Source organism: Pithys albifrons, chromosome 3 (genome assembly GCF_047495875.1).
Source record: "Pithys albifrons albifrons isolate INPA30051 chromosome 3, PitAlb_v1, whole genome shotgun sequence".
NCBI classification, from domain to species: Eukaryota; Metazoa; Chordata; class Aves; order Passeriformes; family Thamnophilidae; genus Pithys; species Pithys albifrons.
The window spans coordinates 78,506,433-78,525,523 of record NC_092460.1 but is presented as its reverse complement, the minus strand read 5'-3'; the positions used below and the strand labels follow the sequence as shown (position 1 = coordinate 78,525,523).

Sequence of the window (19,091 nt, the reverse complement as noted above, 5' to 3'; positions counted from 1 at the left end):
TGTTTTAGTCAAATAACAAGAGTAAACTCTGTTTCTTGACAAGAAGAGCTTAATGAAAATCCCACTGGAAAATACTTCCTGGATGGAGTTTTCATTGCAAGTTCTGGTATTTAGGACTTGTCTGCAATTGCAGCATTCAAGCAGCAAAGGATTCAAATTTGTTTGCATATGTTTTCACAAAGGGAAACAGTTTTGGAAATATTTGATGGTCAATAGGACAAATGCTATTACTGCTTTTTATCATAAAGTTGGCAAAGTAACAAATATTCCTCAGAGCTAAACCCTGTTGGTGTGTGGTCAAACTGCTATTGAGTTGAAACACAGCCAGACAAACTATCATCGCACTAGTGGTTTCTGTGAAGTCTAAAGAGTGACACGATACTACTGGCTGTATCACCTCTCAGGGTAAATTCTTCTACACTTGTATACATTTCGGTCCATGTGGATGCAGAGGTGATATGGTTGATTAAATTGGTCATCTACTATATTGCAAGATACCAATAAGTGCTAATGTCTTCCTAGAAGGCATTCTTACACTATGTGAAATGTTAGGTGCTCTACAGTATCACAGCACCAACTATTCTGCAGTACTTTTGACTACAGTTGACATGAATTAGTGTGAGAGTTTAGTGATAATTAATTTTACTGTCATACTTTTTTTATGTGGCACCATGTACTTCTGCAGTAATACATGGTATAGGTTATTTGCTCTGTAGTAATAAAGGATATTTTTTCTGATCCTTGTGGACTCTTACCACAGTCACAACTGCTCCAATACCTTGTACTAACATTTGGCACTGGAATTATTTACCAGCCAGAAGTATTTCTTCATTATTTAGTCACCAAGCATTGAAAGGAAAGAAATAACTGGCAACCCATAAACCTATGCAGTTTATAATTAAGCAGGACAGAGTTCAATTTCATATTTTGTGCCTTTTATCAACAGCTTATTTACAAATGTAGTATGAGTGGGAGGAAGACAGAGATTCACAAGACACGTCATCCTGCCTTATTTGGAAGACTGGTTTAAATGTGGTTATAATACTGTAGTTCCAGTTTGATGCGAAACCAATACTGTGCTAAAACTCAGGTTCAGATGGTGGGTAACTTAAGGGGCTAGACTTTCAGCTTGCATTCTGAAGTGCTGCTTGTTTGATGTTCCACTGGTAAGAGAAAATAGATTTTGTCAATTTGTATTATACCTCAGTAGTTTCAAATATGAGTAACTCTTTTAAGAAAATAGAGTATTTTTGTTCTTCCATATTTCTGGCTTTCAATTCAAACATAAACTGCATGAGAAGATATCTGTACTAATAATTATTAGACATATTTTTCCTTGAAATGGGATAGAGGGTAAGCTTCTTTCCTGTTTAGATCAGGATTTTTAAGATTCAAACTAGTTGTTAGATTTTGAAATGTATTTTGGTGATGCTGCAGTGTCTCCACAGAGCTAAGCCAGGCTTTGCAGGAGTGGGTACATTCTGCAGGGCTCCCAGCACTGTGGAATGGAGTGCATTGGTCCTGTGGTCCTAAGACTGCCTGTGTTAGCATGAGATGCATTTGGTTGACCTTGCCTTCTCCAACATAAATGAATCTGTGCTGTGTATGTCCTTAAAATACTTTTCCTAAGGCTAGTGCTTTGAAACAGTGCCTAAGTTCCTTATCTGGGAGAGGGAGCTTACAGAGGAGAGATGCAAGTTGCCTGGCCATGTGGGTTATTGAGAGGTGTGTTGTGATGAAAGGTGCTGCCTGCTGAACAAAGAGCAAGAGCAGCTGCGTATTTGAGCAGCATGGGGGAGTGTTGGAGTGGGGGAGCATGGCAGGAATTGAGCTGGTGGGAGTGTCCAGGTCCTCTTGCAAATACTCGGCTTAAATCCAAATGTTTACTGTGCTCACTGGGATGATCTGCTTCTTTCACCCAGGCACTTAGCAGCTGCCTTGAACACTTGGCCATGTTGTGCCAGAGCAGAAGCAGCACAGCATTATTTGGTGCAGTTATCCAGCAGCTTGAAGTAGCATGAACTGTCTGGCCCCCTGAGAGCAATTCAGGGAGCCTTTGATTAGGACAGCAATGTTGGATAGTGCCATTAGGAGGCTCTCAATTTTTCAGTTTTTCATACTTCTGCAATAGTGAAGACCCACTCACTCATCCTTTTGGAAAGAGGCAGAGTGCTGAGAATGATACTGTCAAGCACATGGTATGACTGTTAGGGATGGTCATGTGGAGGGCCAGGAGTTGGACTCGATGATTGTTGTGGGTCCCTTGGAACTCAGCATGTTCTGTGATCTTCCTTTTTCCTGTTCCCCGTCCCTGCCATTCCCACTTACTGCACTATTAATACTGATTCCTCCGAGTTCTTGAAATTCATTGATACTCAGAGCAGTAGAGGAGACTAAAATGGCACCAGAGCTGAAAAGGGCTCTGAAATGACGCTCCCCGGTGAAAAGAGGATGGAAGATAAGCAATAAAAGGCTGGTGAAGTGATGGATGTGGGTACCTGGAAACTATTGAAAAGACAAGGACTTATAGGACAGTAGGTTCAAGGGACTGGAGTTGTTGAGGGTAGAGAGCTGTGAGTGATACCAGGATGAGAATGAGAGATGCTGCATCTTGACTGAAAAAAGTTGAGGAGCTGCTGAGATGATACACGGTCTTGCTGCAGTAGTGCTTTTTTTCACTTCTGTCCTTTCTAGATCCTCTTTTTCTCATTGCTTGTTTACCCAGGATTTTTTTCCTCTGTTGAAGGGAATAGGGAATGTGAAAGTCCCTAAGAGCAAAGAATGAGTAAATGGCTTCACAAAGCTCAGCCAAATCTCTGTCTTGTCTGAAGTGCAGCCCTGCCTCACTGGTGAGGCGTGCCTTGATGCTGTGGTTCAGCTGCATTTGTGTTACCACAAACTGATTTTCGAGTGGATCTCCTGTAAGGTAAATTACTCATTTCCTTGCTTTATCTTGCTCTTTTTACCCATGGAGGCACTTTGCTTGTATGGGTTTTATATCTAAGAGCATTTCTTCACTCAAAATGATGATTGTTTTAAGTGTTTTGGGGCATGCTGAGGCAGAGTTAATGCATGTATCAGCCACAAATTGGTCTATTTTACAGACAAAAAGGATTTTCTTTTCTAAAGAAGCATTTTTATACTGTTTAATTTCCTTGGGAGAAAATAAAGAGGGTACAGAAATGAAGGAAGATGTGTTTTGAAAATCTGTATGGAATGGGAAGCTTTAGGTTTTAATATAAATCCTACGAAATAAGGGAAGAAGAAAGGGAAAGGGAGCATTGTAAGCTTTGAGGAAAGTATGGTCTAATGTCGATCTTTACCTATGTCCTGTGTAGTGCTTCACCATGACCTTGAAATGACCCTTACTTATTGGGAGTTCATTGATGTGAGGTAATTGAAACTTTAGCAAATAAATCCTAATCATTGTGTGAAGTGTGCATTTGCTTATTTTTAAAGTAATACCTGCTTACTTTTATAAGCAAAGATTAACCATTCAAGTAAAAATTTAAAGCAGGTCATTCATGTCCTGCAGAAGAATCAAAGCTGTGAACAAAGTTCTAACTATTCATAAATAATTTTGTTTAGTTTTTAAAAAAGCAAAGAGTTTGATAAAAAGAACTTGGATTCAGACCTTAAAAATCTAAAATGTTCATTGCCATTAAAAAACCCCTTGAAAATTAGCCATAAGGATTTTCAAATGAGTGGTAATTATGTGAAAGTTGGACTGTGCAAAGATCACAAGCTTTAAGACATTTTGATAAAATTTAATCATCTGGGAAACCAAATCTAAAATAATAGAGATACTTGGTCATGAACTGGATGACATTCAGTAGCTTACATTGCAAGTTTGTCAGCCCATTTCCTTGTTGACTTGTGACTGCATCTGATAAATTTCTGTGTTGTCAAGCAAGTAAACCAAATTTAAAGTGAAAATGACTAAATGACTAATGAACTGCTAATCCCTACAGGACAGGGCTGAGGGAGCTGGGGAGGGAGGGAGAGGGTGGTGGGGAAAAATTTACACTGCTTGAGTGGATAAACAGAGGATTTCAGTTTTCCATGCAGCTTGTCTGACTCCATTTAATGAATGTTTTCTCCATTTTAGAAAGGGATAGCTGTTGTATCTTTAAAATAACCTTATTAGCTTGTAAACTGTAACTAAAATAAAGGGAACCATAGCTTGTAAGTTATTAAAGGAGGAAGAATGTGTTATGTTTTGCACAGAAAGATTCTAGTTCCTGTTGGTGATCAGTGGTTATGGACATCTGAAGTTTCCCAGGGGGCAGACAGATGCCTGGATGGCTTGCATCTCAGAAGAAGTTAGCCATTGGGAAATGCTATGCATAACCCTCTTGAAATCTTATGGCATTTGCTTTAAATACCAAATTCTCTCATGTTTTAGAGATTCTTGTGAGTTTCATTGTGCAGCTGCCTTCTTGGGATCTCCTTAGCCTCTGCCTTTCCCAGAGCTTTCCTTACCTCTCATACCATATGGACCCTGTTGCTCAACAAAGTGGTGTGAGACAGCAAGTCTGAGGAGGCTGGAGTTGCTCATCATCTACTTTTCATTTGCTCTGGCATAAGGGCTGGACTTTTCTTTGAGTCTGAGGGCATAAAAAAAGTTTTATATCTTCTGTGAGAAAAGAAAAGCACTTTGGAGGAGAGTGGTAAAGCTTGAAAAGAAGATGCTTATGAAATAAAATACAGAGCATGTGAACAATGATGCATTAATGAGTACACTGATACTTCAAAGAAAGGCATGTTTGTTTAGAAATTAAAGGATTTCTACAGTCTCATAGAACAGGTTCTTCAAAGGCTACCCATACTCTCTTTTCTTCACCGTGTTGCAACTTCTGATTCCAGTTGTTGGCCCTGGCCTGCCATTGTTATTTGCTCTCATACACAGAATGCACTCTTGCTTACTCAATCTGGAAGTGATCTTAAGAAGTCAATATTTGCTATGTGATGGGATGTTCTCATCCCGTTAGGATGAGATGAATTAGTCATTACTAGGGATTAATTAAGTAGATTGTGAAGTCTCATTCAGACTGACAGTAGCTAACTAGGGAGCTGTCAGAACAGATGAAATAGGGTCCTAATTTCAGTATTGGGGGCATCATGCAACATACAGACGAAAAGGTCTGAGGGAGGAAAAAGATGAATTAAACCATTCTCTGCCTTTCTAGTACTGATGAAATTTGAGTTGCTGCAGAACACTGTCTCTGCTCATTTTTCATGAGTTGACTAGACTCTTGCTTTCAAATCACACTTCCGAACTGCAGAAAACTCAGTCACACTGCGTTTGGTACAAGCAGGGTCAAGGGACCATGACTGGGGCTGTGTTCAGGTCTTTGATTCTCCTTGTGTGTGGGTAAACAGCGCAGTTTTATAGGTTTTAGTAGCTGAGTGCTGATGAGGCATTCCACAGGTAATTGGTAACAAATTACGGAAGCCAGCTGTGTCAGAGCAAAAAAATCCATGTGGGAAAAAACTCATCACTTCAGAAAGATACTTGGGTATGCTCAGCTTTGTAGTACGGCTGCCCTTACCCGCCTGGACTGCTTGGCACCAGAGGGCCCTAGTGACTTGTTGTTCACTACGTACTTGGAGGCACCAGATTTGTGTGAGGGCTTCTGGTCTTAGCTTCATTTCTGACATAATGGTTACACCAGGGTCTGGAAGGATGTCCTCAGAGGACAGTGATACTGGTTTTATATCTGCATCAGTGGGAGTATCATGGTGGCTGAAGTAGAGTGCTGGCTGTTGGCATTGCCCTGACTGCTGCACTGAAGGAGACTACTGCAGGGCAGTAGAGTTTTAAGTCCAGTTTTCCTTTGTAGTTTGAGTTTAATATTTCTAAAAATTTCTGAGAAATTCCATGTTCTTGAAAATGCTTTGGAGAAGGACATTTAAAATAGGAATTAGGATGGGAGGAGTAGACAAATTTTTTTAAACTCTTCATTTATTGTGTTTTCTGAAGTCCTAGTTTTTCCATCATCCTAGTTTTTCCATCATCCTGTTTTTCCATCCATCAACAAAATAGGAGATTATTTTTCATCAGTTCTTTTCACCTTTTGCTTGAAAAGCATAGACAAGTTATATTAAGTGATTGATTTCAGGAATCATGTGGCATATGTAAGACAAACAAAATCTCTAGAACAACAGTAAGAGTTTCGTATCATCTCTGCAAAAAAACCATAAAACATCATGCTTCACACTTTACATCCTTCCTTAAAGTTACCCACAATTGCAACAAAAGAAATTCTGTACTTGGCAGGATCAAAAGCCACGAGGGAGAGATTTTATGCTGGGAGATGCTCCATGGGTGTACTTTTCACCATTACTCTGAAGAGAGAGCCAGCTGTTGGAACAAACACCTTTTAAGCAAATGCAAAATAACTTAGATTCAGTAACAGTGCTTTTGTGCTTGCACTTGCTATTTTTATTTGTGATTTTATCTAAATGGCTGACATGATCAAGAAAGAAATACATTCCTGAAATATATTTGACGACAGTGGGCATTAACTTAGTTTGGTAGAACATGTAGAATAGCAAAAAAGACTGTCATAATTTAATTAGATTAAATTAATTTTGTAGCTAAACTTTTAGCCTTAGATGGAGAGATATGAAGAGATTTTGGGCATATGTCACAGCTCTGTGTGGAGCACTGGCATACAGGGGCTTGTACCTTTTTATGAGGTGCCACTGTGTTGTGCAGGAATTTTATTCAAACTAAACTTTCTGATTCTGCTTAGACAATGCAGATATTTATGAAAACAGTTTTGAATTATTTTGATTTTACATGAATAGTTGAAAATACTGTGTACCTTTCTAGTGCTTTATGAGGTTCTGATAGCCTTTATGTAGGTAGCTCTTTGAATTAGGACAAAACCTATTTGTGACTATTCTCCATTTTTTGTTTCTTTTTTGTTTGGTTGGTTTTTTGGGTCTTTATTTACTTGATGGTTATCTCTTTTTTGTGATTGAAATTCATCATAATTGGTTTTGCTTTCAATATGTTCCACTATCCCACTGTCCTTTCTGTCTTATATATGAATTCCCTGTAGATGTGGACTTAGGGCTCTCTGACTTGCAGGAGAGAGAGATGTTTCAAGACTCTTACAAGTTGCAGTAGCTTAATATGACCTGGTAGAGCCTCTGCACAAGTAGCCAGTATTGTCGTGGGTTTCTGTGCTGTTGTGTACGATTGCTGCATCAGAGGTTTTAGGATTGGATGTTGGCTCTGGCCTGTATCATGTGAAGAGTTTTCCAGCTGATCAGAGTCTGTTGATTGCATAGTGAATGACTTTACTATCTTTCCTTGATGTTTTATCCCTCTGTCTTTCTATCTCTCTGAAAGTGATTTTCACAGTAATGATTTGTTTCTGTTCCCACTTCTTTAATGTTTACTCTCTTGCACAGGAAAGGGAGGAGATGAGGATTCTCCTGAACTCCAGAGTCCCCCAGTTCCTACACCTCTCTTTCAGGACTGATGCGCTGGAAATTTAGAGTTGTTTGAGCTTCTGCAGATTGAATGCTGCAAATCCAAGTGCTTGTGCAAAGTTCCAGGTATTAGAAGAATGCTTATGTCAGAAAGCTACTACTTTACAGAGCTGCTGCCTCCCTCCTTCCTTCCTCCCCTCCTGTCCCTGTGACCTGTGGTGGTGAGGAAGCTTAAGGAGGAGATTGCAGGAGAACCAGTGCCTGCTAATCGGCAACATCCATTTGAAACTGAAGGGATGCTGAAGTTTAGGATCTTGCCCACATGCATGTCTGTGACTTAGTGAGGGGCTGTAAATGTCTACTGCTTTATTTATTTATTTTGAAATTGGCAAATAATTTTACTTTGATTTATTACTCTCAAAAGAGTAATATCAGCATTGCAGTCATGCAGCTTCTCTCAAGGAAGTAACATTTTAACTTTTTCACAGCTTTGCTGGAGGAAATTCTTCAGTGAAACTGATGGGTTTGTAACAGGGTCAAGGGACCACTCCAGTTCTCTGATGACTTTGCATAGTCAGACTGGGAGAGGATGATAAAGATAAGTAATTGCCTGCAAAAGGGAAATGTTAAAAGTCTGTAGAATTCACCATGTAAAAGGTAGTTCTTAAAGTGATCACTACTGTGCATTAATTGCTTGTAGGGTTTTTTTTATTCTTTTATGATGTGTTTTTGCAGAACTGTTTGCTCACTTCTGTACTTTCCCCTTCTTACTCCTTCTCTGCAAAAACATGGAAGAAAAAGAAATAAATGAAGAAACAGTAGAAAATACCTCAGCAATGGCCAGGACTCTGAGGGAGGTGTGCTGTAGAAGGTTAATATCAGTGACTTGCTGGTGCAATTTTGAGCATGATATACAATAGTGCTCCTTAGTGAGTTAATCTTCTTTAGAATGTGCAGCCACTTAGTCCATAGAAGGAACTATTAAACCTTGCTTCAAAACCAAGTCCCTGTTTCTGGCAAAAAGCAGAAGCGTGTAAATGCACGAAGATTCAGACTTTTGTGGGTATTTAATTCAGGACAACGAATAAGCACTGAAGCCAGTAAAATTCCTGGTTTTGGAAGATGGAAATTAGGGGTAGTAAATTTACATAATGGTTAGAGGATTTTTCTTCCCACAAATCATATATAAAAATTACTTGTTTTGCAAACCATTATATTTAGAGAAAGGTATAATATTTCCCTTCAACAGCAGAGTGAGACTGAACTTCCCATGTGTGAGTTTGATGTCCCTGCAGTCGCTCAGTTCCCTGCATGGGCTTTTCACGTGTGTAATCTCACAGTGTGTTTTGTTGTCTTTTATCCTATGCCCCAGAGATGGGGTTTTTCAGGACAGATGACTTGATTCTGCAGGACCCTGATGTGTCCAGATGTAGCTGGTCAGGAGTGCTCAGTCCCTGGCAGACCCAGAAGTGGTTTATGAGTGAATTTGGCTAAATAGTTTTCAGTCCTGGGCTATATTCAGTAACTGAAGAAAATCTTGGGTTTGGCTCTTCTGTCTCCAACTACTACCACAAACTTTCTTAACTATATGCTGACAAAAATGAGGAAGTTTCAAATGTTAAGGTTGACAAATTAATTAAATGTTATGAGGAACTGCAAATTAGGAGTTTTGCATAGAATGCCATACGTACACACCCAGATGTATTGCTTTCACCATGATCAGTGAGTTTTCTGTAAGATGCAGGGATAGCAGGCAGTTCCAGGCTTGTTATTCAATTAAAGGATAAACCCATTGAAACTTTGACAGCTGAGAACTCAGTTTCATTTTTCATTGAAACATTTAGTTGTTCTCCCTCTCAAAAAATGTCAGCATTAGTCATAATGTCCTTAAACAATTTTTATTATTGATTAAAAGAGCTACAGCATGTGACATTCTTTCCTGCTTTCAAAGTGAATACTTTGAAAAGTAGTTTTCCATGCTGTTTTTTTGTTTGGTTGTTTGTTTTGTTTTTATGGTAAAGAACCCTTTGCATAACTTGCAGGCACTGCATTGATAGTGGTTACTTTGCATAAAAGTTCATGAATTTAGAGAAAACATCTTTTTTTAGAGAAAACTTAATTTTTCTTGTAAGGTGTGATCCATATTTTTCTTTTGGACCTTTGGAGGATGAACGTTATTGAAGGCACCTACTGGAGCTCTGTGTGTGCTTACAGTGTTGGTTTGTGAGGAAATGCAATGTGTTGTTCAACTATAATGACTATGAAGATGCAGTGTAACATGGTGAAGATTAGTAACTCAGAAATTCTCCTTTCAACATCATCTTTATTGGAGAAATCTTTGCAGGAGGAGAGTATGAGTATAGATTTCTCTTGAAAATTAACATGAGTATTTCTTCATGTACTTTTTTAATGTGTCTGTATGTGTCTACAAATCTAATTCAGGGAGTTAGATTTGATCAGCAAGTAGAAATTAAGGCAAGACACTGTTCAGTAGCTGCCACGGTATCTGTGAATTACTCAGTTCCAGACTCGTTGAAGGAAAAAGGTTCTATGTAGATGAATTTTAAATCCTAACATTTGTGAATTTATACTCTCTATTTTAAATAACACATCTTATTTACCCTGTAATAGAAAAAGGAAATCACTTATTATTAGTACCCTTTTTTGTATTTTATACTCACCCTAAGTGAATTCCAGAATGAAATTACTAAATTAGAAGCCATTCAGCATGTATCCTACTGATGGAATTATATATTTACTCTATTTTGTATTGTGATGGTGTTTCTTTGATTTCCAAATGAAATTAAAATACATGAAGACTCTAACTTTTAAGTCTTGCATACTGAGAACAAGGGAGAGCTCAGTACATTGACATGGAAGAAAATTTGGAGTCAAGAATGAATGGAATGACTATACTACTTCTTTAAATAAAAGATAAATGGGTTACTTTTAATAGAGAACACTAGTTAAAGGAGCCTTAATTTTCATGCAGATTTATCATGCAGTTCTGAAAGGGTTTGTTGATGCTCTTTTTACTTGCAGTAACCAGTTTTTCTTAAATGTCATTACCAAGGTCTGTACATCTTCTTCATTTATACATGCAGTTGCTCTTTTTAAATAGTTCAAGGATTAGACCTTGTAAAAAAAATATTTCAGTCAATCTCAATAAATATTTGTACAGTTAGCCCTGACCTCAAATACCTAGATCAGTTTGATTAGGACATAGTTTTCATGAACTTTGTTTCTATCTTGTCAAGTATTTTTTGATTCTTTTTTCTTTCTCCTTTTGGCTATTAGCATGATTTGCATATGTTTCTTTAATGGAACTGAAAAAAAGAGATTTCTTTTATACATATATGAGGGGAAAACATTGTCCTCTTAGTTGCAGTTTCAGAATAATGTGGTGTGATAGCCTTGGATGCTTGGGCAATAAGAAAATTCAATGATTTTTCCATTGTAATGTTCATATGCTTTATGTTAGTAAGAAATATCAGAAAGTTTGCCACATGAATCTTTCATATTTTGGTTATAAAAATGTATTTCAGTTTTCATGTCTTTAGTCAAGTGAAATGTTAATGATGTTTTGAGATGTTGTTTAATATTGTTAAGTCTTTTTTGATTTTGAAAAGTTTTATATTTCAAAGAATATTAAAAATAACTAAGACCATTCTGTTTTCTTCAGTACTTTGGAAGCTTGCTTGTAATATTCTGTGTTGAACTGGCCTGTGGTGTTTGGACCTACGAACAGGAAATAATGGTGAGTCAGAAAAGGAGGCTGCATTTTTTCAGCAGAAGAAAAAGATTTCCATTAGCTAGCTGTTTTCTAATTGCTCTAGTGTTTATCTCTGTTTGTTAGTCTGACAGTCTAATTTCAAGTGGCTGCCTTTTTTTAAAACAGAGAATTTTTCTGGAAAAGCTTGTCTTTAGGAAGGTCCTGCCCTGGGGGTTTCTGCTTATACCCTCTATATTTGAGGATCAAATCCTGCAGCCCCTGATTTAAGGACTTCATATTTGTTAATTCTTTCTTGGGCTAGTTTTCATTGAAGTCATGGAACTTTTGAGGATAAAGTAAGATCTCCAGGCTTAAATAAGGATTTTGAGAGAGGAGATGTGAGAATTTGAAGGAATTTTGCCCCAAAAGTTCTTCATGTTTTAAAGAGTGTACTACATTGTTAAGAGACAGTGTGTTGTTTCAGTAGAGGACTTGCTGTCTGCTGAAATCTACACAGTGCCTGCACAAGCTGTAAATGCCAGTTTTAAGCAAAACATGTCATGACTATAAAACACTCCTCTGTAAACTTGTGAAGAGGTTTTAACTCTGTTTAGTTTCTATAGCTGCACCAACCTTTAATTTTCAAACTAAGGATTGTAGCTATCCTGTAAGAAAGTGGGTAAGTTTGAGCTGAAATTAAAACTGAAATGTTACCCTGCTGGCTTTTATATTCTTACATCTTGTACTGAGTCTTGTAAATTTTTATGAATAGAGGGTCAAATATTTTCTCTCAACTGCCAAGATATGCCCAATATAATGGTCTTTCCAACAGTGAATACCAATTATATTGCAGTAAGATGGGAGGGAGCTTTCTTGATATTTACACACTACATGAACCAAGGAAATTTCTGGCAGATTTGAAGTCTGAAGTTACACGGCAGCACTTCACAACAGAATTCATTCCCTCATGGTACAGCTTCCAGTTGGGTGTTCTAATCTAACAGTGATTAAAGCTATCCATTTGCTTTAACTGTCAGCTCGTGTTGATGCATTTTAAAATTGGGAATACAGACAAGAGGCATTCTTCATCCTATGGGCACAGCTGCCCTCTGTGGGGGTTTTGCCAAAGAAGACTGTTATAACTAACATCAATCTTTCCACAGAAATTTTGTCAGTGGAAACTGCTTGAAAAAACATAGCCTTCAGATCACTGTGGCATGCTGTCTCCAGCCTTCTCTATTCAGTTAGAGAACCTGAACTTATCATGTGTTTTAGTCTGACCCCTAAACTTTTAATAACGTGCCATGCTACTGAAACCCAAACTTTGGACAGTTTGACAAAGACTGGCATAGCCCTAACAAATATTAAGACACTGGTGATGCTGTTACCCTCTAGAAGAAAACACTTCTGTCCCTGCACCCCTTTCCTAAACGGCTCTGAATTCCACGCCTGCATCTTCTGCAGTGGGACACAGTGAACCCAGATACCCTTTTTTTTGCTTTTCTTTGTCTCTTTTCTCCTTGCTCTCCCTATATGTTTTTTCCTTCCTCATCCCCTGAAATACTATGTTGTTGTTTTCTTGCTGTTTTCTCTTTCCATCTGATTTCTTACTATTTTTCCCTTTGTCCTAACACTGCTGCTTGTTGCGTGATGAGATGGGCCAGAGATGGGTTTCTTGCTACTGAGACCCATAGGGGGAATGTAGCAGTCTGGAAGAGCACAGTTGTTTTTCAGTGGCTCTTTCATACCTGTGCAAGTCACTTCCCTAGAGCATCCTTCCAGCTACTCTACTTGATAAAGATGACTCCCTCTTATACCCATTGGGGTGATTTGGTGTCGTGTTGTTTTCAGCATAGCATGAAATCACATGGGCCCCTGGTGGATTTCAGAGAATCAGTTGGCATTAGTGTAGGTGGGTGGGTGATGTTAGAAATGTCACTGAGGCATAACAGCCTCTGCTGAATCCATATGGGCTCTCCTTGGCATGTGGACAAGTTGCTCTAAAGAGTCCTTGCATAAACAATTTTCCTTCCAGCTCATGATATCTCTCAGCATGTAGTGTGCCTCATGACTAGTTTATTCCACCCACAAGGCTGAAAAGCCAGTGTGGGTTCTTGGCTTACTTAGGCATTGATCGAGCCTTTGATAATCATTATAATAATAATAATAATAATAATAATAATAATAATAATAATAATAATAATAATAATAATAATAATAATGTCAGTAGATCTCAATGGCAAACGAGGCCTTACAGAACCTACGTTAAAATCAAACCAGCATCTCTGGTTTTTGTGTATATGCTACAGAAAAATATTGGTGTATAGTCAAACAAATGCATCTCAGTCGTGTATTAGCGTGCACCACTGTGTATTTGAGCTGACAGGAAGCTATTTAGTAGATATGTCAATGTCTTTAAGTTCACAGAATCACAGATTATGCTGAGTTGGAAGGGACCCTCAAGGATCATCAAGTCCAACCCATAGCCCTGCACAGGACCATCCCCAAGAGTCACAGAGTATTGTCCAAACACTTCTTGAACTCTGTTAGTCCTGGTGCTGTGACCACTTCCCTGGGAAGCCTGTTCCAGTGCCAAACCACCCTCTGGGGAAACAACCTCTTTCTAATATCCAACCTAAATCTCCCCTCACACAACTTCAGGCCATTCCCTTGGGTCCTGTCACTGGTCACCACAGAAAAGAGGTCACTGCCTGCCCCTCCTCTTCCCCTCACAAGGAACTTGTAGACTGCAATAAGGTCTCCTCTCAGTCTCCTCTTCTTCAGGCTGAACAGATCAAATGACCTCAACTGGTCCTTGTATGGCTTTGTTCTTGGAGCAGTCAAAACATAGACATTTCAAAATCCCTCCTTCCAGAATTGAAGTTGTCTTTCTGCTTTGGGGTTTAGGTGGTTTTACCTTGATTTTAATTTCCTTCTCTTATTTCTTGACTATTTTTCTTCCCTTTTTTTTTACCCCATTGATTCCTAAAGAATTCAGATGCCTTGTGTTGCAGTCATAACCTTGACTCTGTGTTCAACAATAAAAATAATTAAAAAATCATCTAGCAAATATGAACTTAATCGCAGCAATATCAAATATAACCCAAAGAAAGCAGAGGGCTAACTTAAAATCCAGAAGAAAGAGAAATGCACTGAGTACAAACCAAATTATTATAGTGACCAGTGTAAATGTTTATGATAGAAATATTTTGTATGTTTAGTACTCTACTGATACTGTATTTTTCACGAGGACAGTTGTGAGTTCAGCATTTTACTGCTTAAGAGATAAAAATCTGCTAAGTGAAAGGCATATTTAATTTCTGGGACAAAGTGATACAAAGCCTTACTAAAGTATCAGAAATGTAGTATTACTTAGCAGTGGTAATGAAACAATAATGTTCTTATTTGTCTTACGGGTTCAAGCAGGCAGTGATTACCCCTATGTTTTTGTAAAGCATCTAGCACAATGAAGACTAGACTTCTTGGGAAGTACTGTGGTCGGGACTTTTTATATGATAACATTTGTTTCTACTTGCAGAATGCCCTTACTGTTTGCTCCAAATTGAACAGGACAGCAAAGTTGGGCTCCTCTGCAATCCAAGTGACAGCTGATATTGCAATTGTGATTTCTTTCACCATGACTATTAAGGCTAATGGAAACAAAGCAAAACTCACCATGAATGGTATCTGTGCCTAGGAGGGCAATGCAATCTTCAGCCTCTTTTGTTTTGGCACACTAAAATTTGTGCTACCGAATGGAAGTGAGGTTTTGATCTTAACTTATAACTCCATTGTGTGCCAGCTGCCATAGCACTTGCTTCTGTTGTTTCTGATGAATTGCTGACTGAGGTGTCATGTTCAGACAATGGAGAGCGTCAGCAGCTCACTTCTGAGTAGTCAAATCTGAAAGAATAATACTTCAAGAATCCTTCTTTCAGAAGAAAATATTTACATGGCTGTATGTGTGAAGCAAAAAGGTCACAGTCCCTCATATGTACATCCGTGTTTCTATTCTTGAGCAAGATACTGAAATGCAGCACGTTCAGGATACCTGGGTACAGGACTCCAGACAAAGCCACAAAATCACTGAAAAAACTGTCGGAGTAGTATTCATCGCAATAAATTTTATATGCAAGGAAGTGAGACGTTTAAATATAAGTTTGTTGCCTTAGACAGTGAAGTGGATTTGAGAGTTCGAGGTAGTGTTTCATCTGCTCTGTTTAAATTATTTATCTTGAAAGGAATTGCCCCATTTGGCTGCCTGTTTCTTTCTATTGACTAAGAAAGCACCAGGGAGATACCTAAAATGGGGCAGACAAACACCATCCCTGATGACTTGGATGGGACTTGGTTCAAGTTTTGTGCCAGGTAAAAAATCTGGTAATGGTTATAACCGAATCATAACAAATCATCCCTGGGTCTCACCAAAACATAATTCCTTTTCCAGCATACAATTATTTGTAAGCAAAGGAAACAAATAATTTTTCCCTGATACTTTAGCAAAGGCTTTTAAAATATTAATGTTGTAAAAATCGCAACACTTGTTTTCCGGTTTGATTTGCACTGGAAAGATCTTATAATAGATAGTAAATTTGTGGATTTGAAGTCACAAGCTTATTGATCAGTTGTGTAAATCATTTACTTTTCCTTGCTTCAGGTTCCAGTGCAGTGGTCTGATATGATCACGCTGAAAGCCAGGATGCCCAGTTACGGCCTACCGAGGTACCAGTGGCTGACCCATGCTTGGAATTTCTTTCAGAGGGAGGTAAGATGACAGTAGCTTATGAGCTGAAGTAATACATGCTCAGTAAGTATTATTTATCTGCTAAAGGAAAAGGTTTGGGTTTAAGTGAATAGGTAAATAAATGCATTTTGTATGAAACACTGTGTAGTGATGGTATCTTTTAACACTATTTGATACCCAATTCTTTACTTTTTTTAGGTCCTAAAGATGCTTAAACACACACAAAAATTGATATTACATTCAGTTAAATTGTGAACACTCTCTTCCCCTTTACCTGTAAGGCTGGGAGATGATCATCTTTTAGGATTACTGTAGCCTTTTAGGATATGATGTATATACAATTAAAAATGTGCAGGTGAAGTAAAATGAATGTGCCTATATCCTCTTTTAATATTAAACTGTGCTCCCCTTCCTGTAGGCTCTCTTAGGTTCCTTTCATCAAGCTGTCATGGTTAAGATGTGTGTTTAGCTGGAAAGGAATGGGAAAGGAAGTTTTCAAAAGATGCCAACACTGTGTCTGGCTGAGGTTTGTGAAAGTGATCAGGGTTTTTATTTCCTTTGACTGGTGGGGTGGGAAACAGACCAAAAAGCTTCTTGTGTATTCACAGCTTTGCCCTCTAGCCTAGTAAAATGCAGAACTTTTTTTAAAGAATGAAGTTATTATGTTCCAGAAACATGAAATCGCCCAAGGTAAAAGCCATTAACTCCAAATATAACTCACGTGCAGGAAGAGAACTCTTTAAATGCCTGTCATTGTGCTGCCCTTGTTGAAATGTTGAAATCTATCAATGTTGCACAGATTTCCTGTTTATTTAAATGTTTCCTGACAGCACTTGGTTAGTCTGTATTTATACTAAAACTTTAAAGAAAGAGGTTAAACACCAGCACACCCCCATCATGTTCACTGCTCTGCCATGCAATTACTCTGAAACTGAGTAATTCTTCATATGCAGGTAGAGTGTTTATGTCTGTTCTGTACCTGAGAGAATATAATCAAATGGTCTCCATCAATTTTCCTTGAATAGAGCTGGCACTGTATCTTGGTTTAAATGTATAGGTTGATTAAATTAAAAACTGCCTTTTATCCTCCTAGTTGTTTTGGTATCATCATAATGGCTGGTTATAATATGAATATTCGTAATAAAACTTCAACTATGCCACAATTTTCCTAGGGTAGGAAAACTTCCTTTTGGAAGTTAGAAGTTTTAGAACTTAGATTTTTTTATATGGCAGCTCTGACCAGATGAGTGATTTGGGGAAGGTCTGAAGTGAACTGAGAAACCTTTTTTACAGCTCCTACTTAATTGATGGGCTCTTATTGATATTGCATCTACTCATAACTCAGATGCCATATTTATGAGCCTGATGTGTGCTTTATGCCTGAATGAGCATTTTGCTTGTGTCCCTTCTTCAGTTAGCTACATTGTAATTGCAATTCTGTTACCAAAGATTCTGCCCTGATCAGCTTTGTCAGCTTGGTTTTCTCTCTTCTGTGCCTTTTAATATCTGAGAGAGATGGGAAATACATTTTAGAACTGAACTGCAGCCCTTTTGCTGGTTTAGTATCAGAGTTGTGGCTATGCTAAGGAACATGGAAAGGGCCAGGAAAGGGTCAGGAAAGAAGAGCTGGGCAGGGAAGAAAAGATTTGAGAGTAAGAAAAGGGTGTTTAATGTCATGGTCTTTTGTAATTACAGTGAGGAGCCAAAGTTTGAGCTTTCGTTAAAGTCCTGTGTTGGGAAGATTTTGACTGACTAACAAACTTATAAAAGCAGAGACATTAGATCTGTGGTAAAGAAGGAAGAAGTGACATGTTTGAGAAGACTGGTGAGGTCAAGGGCACAGTGTGTGCCAACATGTCTGGGCACTGATCTGTTTGATTGTGAACCAAGGAGTGTGGAATATAGCACTCTGGCTCTGAAGTGAGTAAAGGAGGGCAAATATATTCCCAAGCCCATGGGTCAGAGGAACCAGGGGATGACTTACACTCAGGCTAGTACTGGAAGATAGAGAGAAAAAAAGTGGCATCTTGTTTCTGCAGCAGTGCTTCTTTTCAGTCATGTTAACCAAACCAAATCTAATGTAGCTATTTCATCCTTTTTCTATGTGTAAGCAGCTACTAATGTGGTAGGCTGGTCATTTGGCTTTAAATCTCTGAGCATGCTTTGCAGAGGAGAAGACAGGTTGTTAGTGCTGGTGGTTTTTATAGGCAATTATTGCTCATCTGCTTTGCAGTCAGACTTCTTACTTTTATGGTTGTTTCTGTTCTAATATTTAGTGTGATACCTCTTCCTTCTGTTTTTCTTTTAGCATTTGTGATTTCTATACCTTTTTGCTCACTCTTTTAATCTTATTTTCTTTTTTTTAAAAATATTGTAAGACCCCAAGCTCACCTCATCAAAGATGTTTTATGCTACACAGCCCCAAAACCCACCTGATGGATTTATTAAAAGGGCCTTAGGTTCTTTTATGTTGAGGTCGTGCACAGGAACGTCGCTACAATGTTTTCAGGAGACCAAAATAAAACACTTAACTGGCAAACTGGAAAATAAGGCAACTTGGGAAAAGTTTAAAGCGTACATTCAATCAACATAAAGCATTTCACAAAGCATTGATTTGGCAAATTCCAATCCATCCAGGTTTAAGTTACCCAAGTATCAGTGAATGGGAATTAGGAGAAAAAGTAAAGGAAAAGAGAGAGGGAGACAGAAAGAGAATTAAAGCTACTGCCTGTGATCCAGCATAGAACTAGCTACTACAGATCCAAGGACAATAGGGCTGTGACCATGTGGAGACCGCATGGTATTGGTTTCCTTTGCTCTGGACTCCTGTGACCACCCCTCCCACCAGATGGAGCTTCTGATCTGCTAGCCATTTGAGGTCTGTGTTAGAGGCTGCAGGGAGTGCTCCCTGTGTGCCATTGAGTGACAGTTGCACCAAAGGCTCTCAAGGAGACAGGGTTTTGGAGGGGCAGAGCACCATCCCTCCTTGGCAGAACCTGATCTGCCCACTCCCCCACACGCTGAGTTGTTTTGAATCATTGCTTTCAGTCTCTGTATGCAGGTAATCTGTGCTTTTTCTGATTTTTCAACAAATTTGCTTATAGTTGTAGCCTTGCAGGAATAGTCCTCTCTAGTAAGACCTTTCCTGCTATTTCTTTAAGCCACTGGTATACTTATTCATTAGTCACC

General features: G+C 38.5%; 1 protein-coding gene across 2 annotated transcripts in view; it reads left to right on the top strand.

Annotated features, from left to right (window-relative positions):
* TSPAN12 (tetraspanin 12) overlaps positions 1 to 19,091 on the top strand; it is a 45,957-nt gene that overhangs the window by 19,298 nt on the left and 7,568 nt on the right. For both annotated transcript variants that reach the window (XM_071552472.1, XM_071552474.1), the window contains exons 5-6: positions 11,129 to 11,203; positions 15,816 to 15,923. In XM_071552472.1, coding sequence (XP_071408573.1) covers positions 11,129 to 11,203; positions 15,816 to 15,923 — 183 coding nt within the window. The remainder of the gene's footprint in view (positions 1 to 11,128; positions 11,204 to 15,815; positions 15,924 to 19,091) is intronic.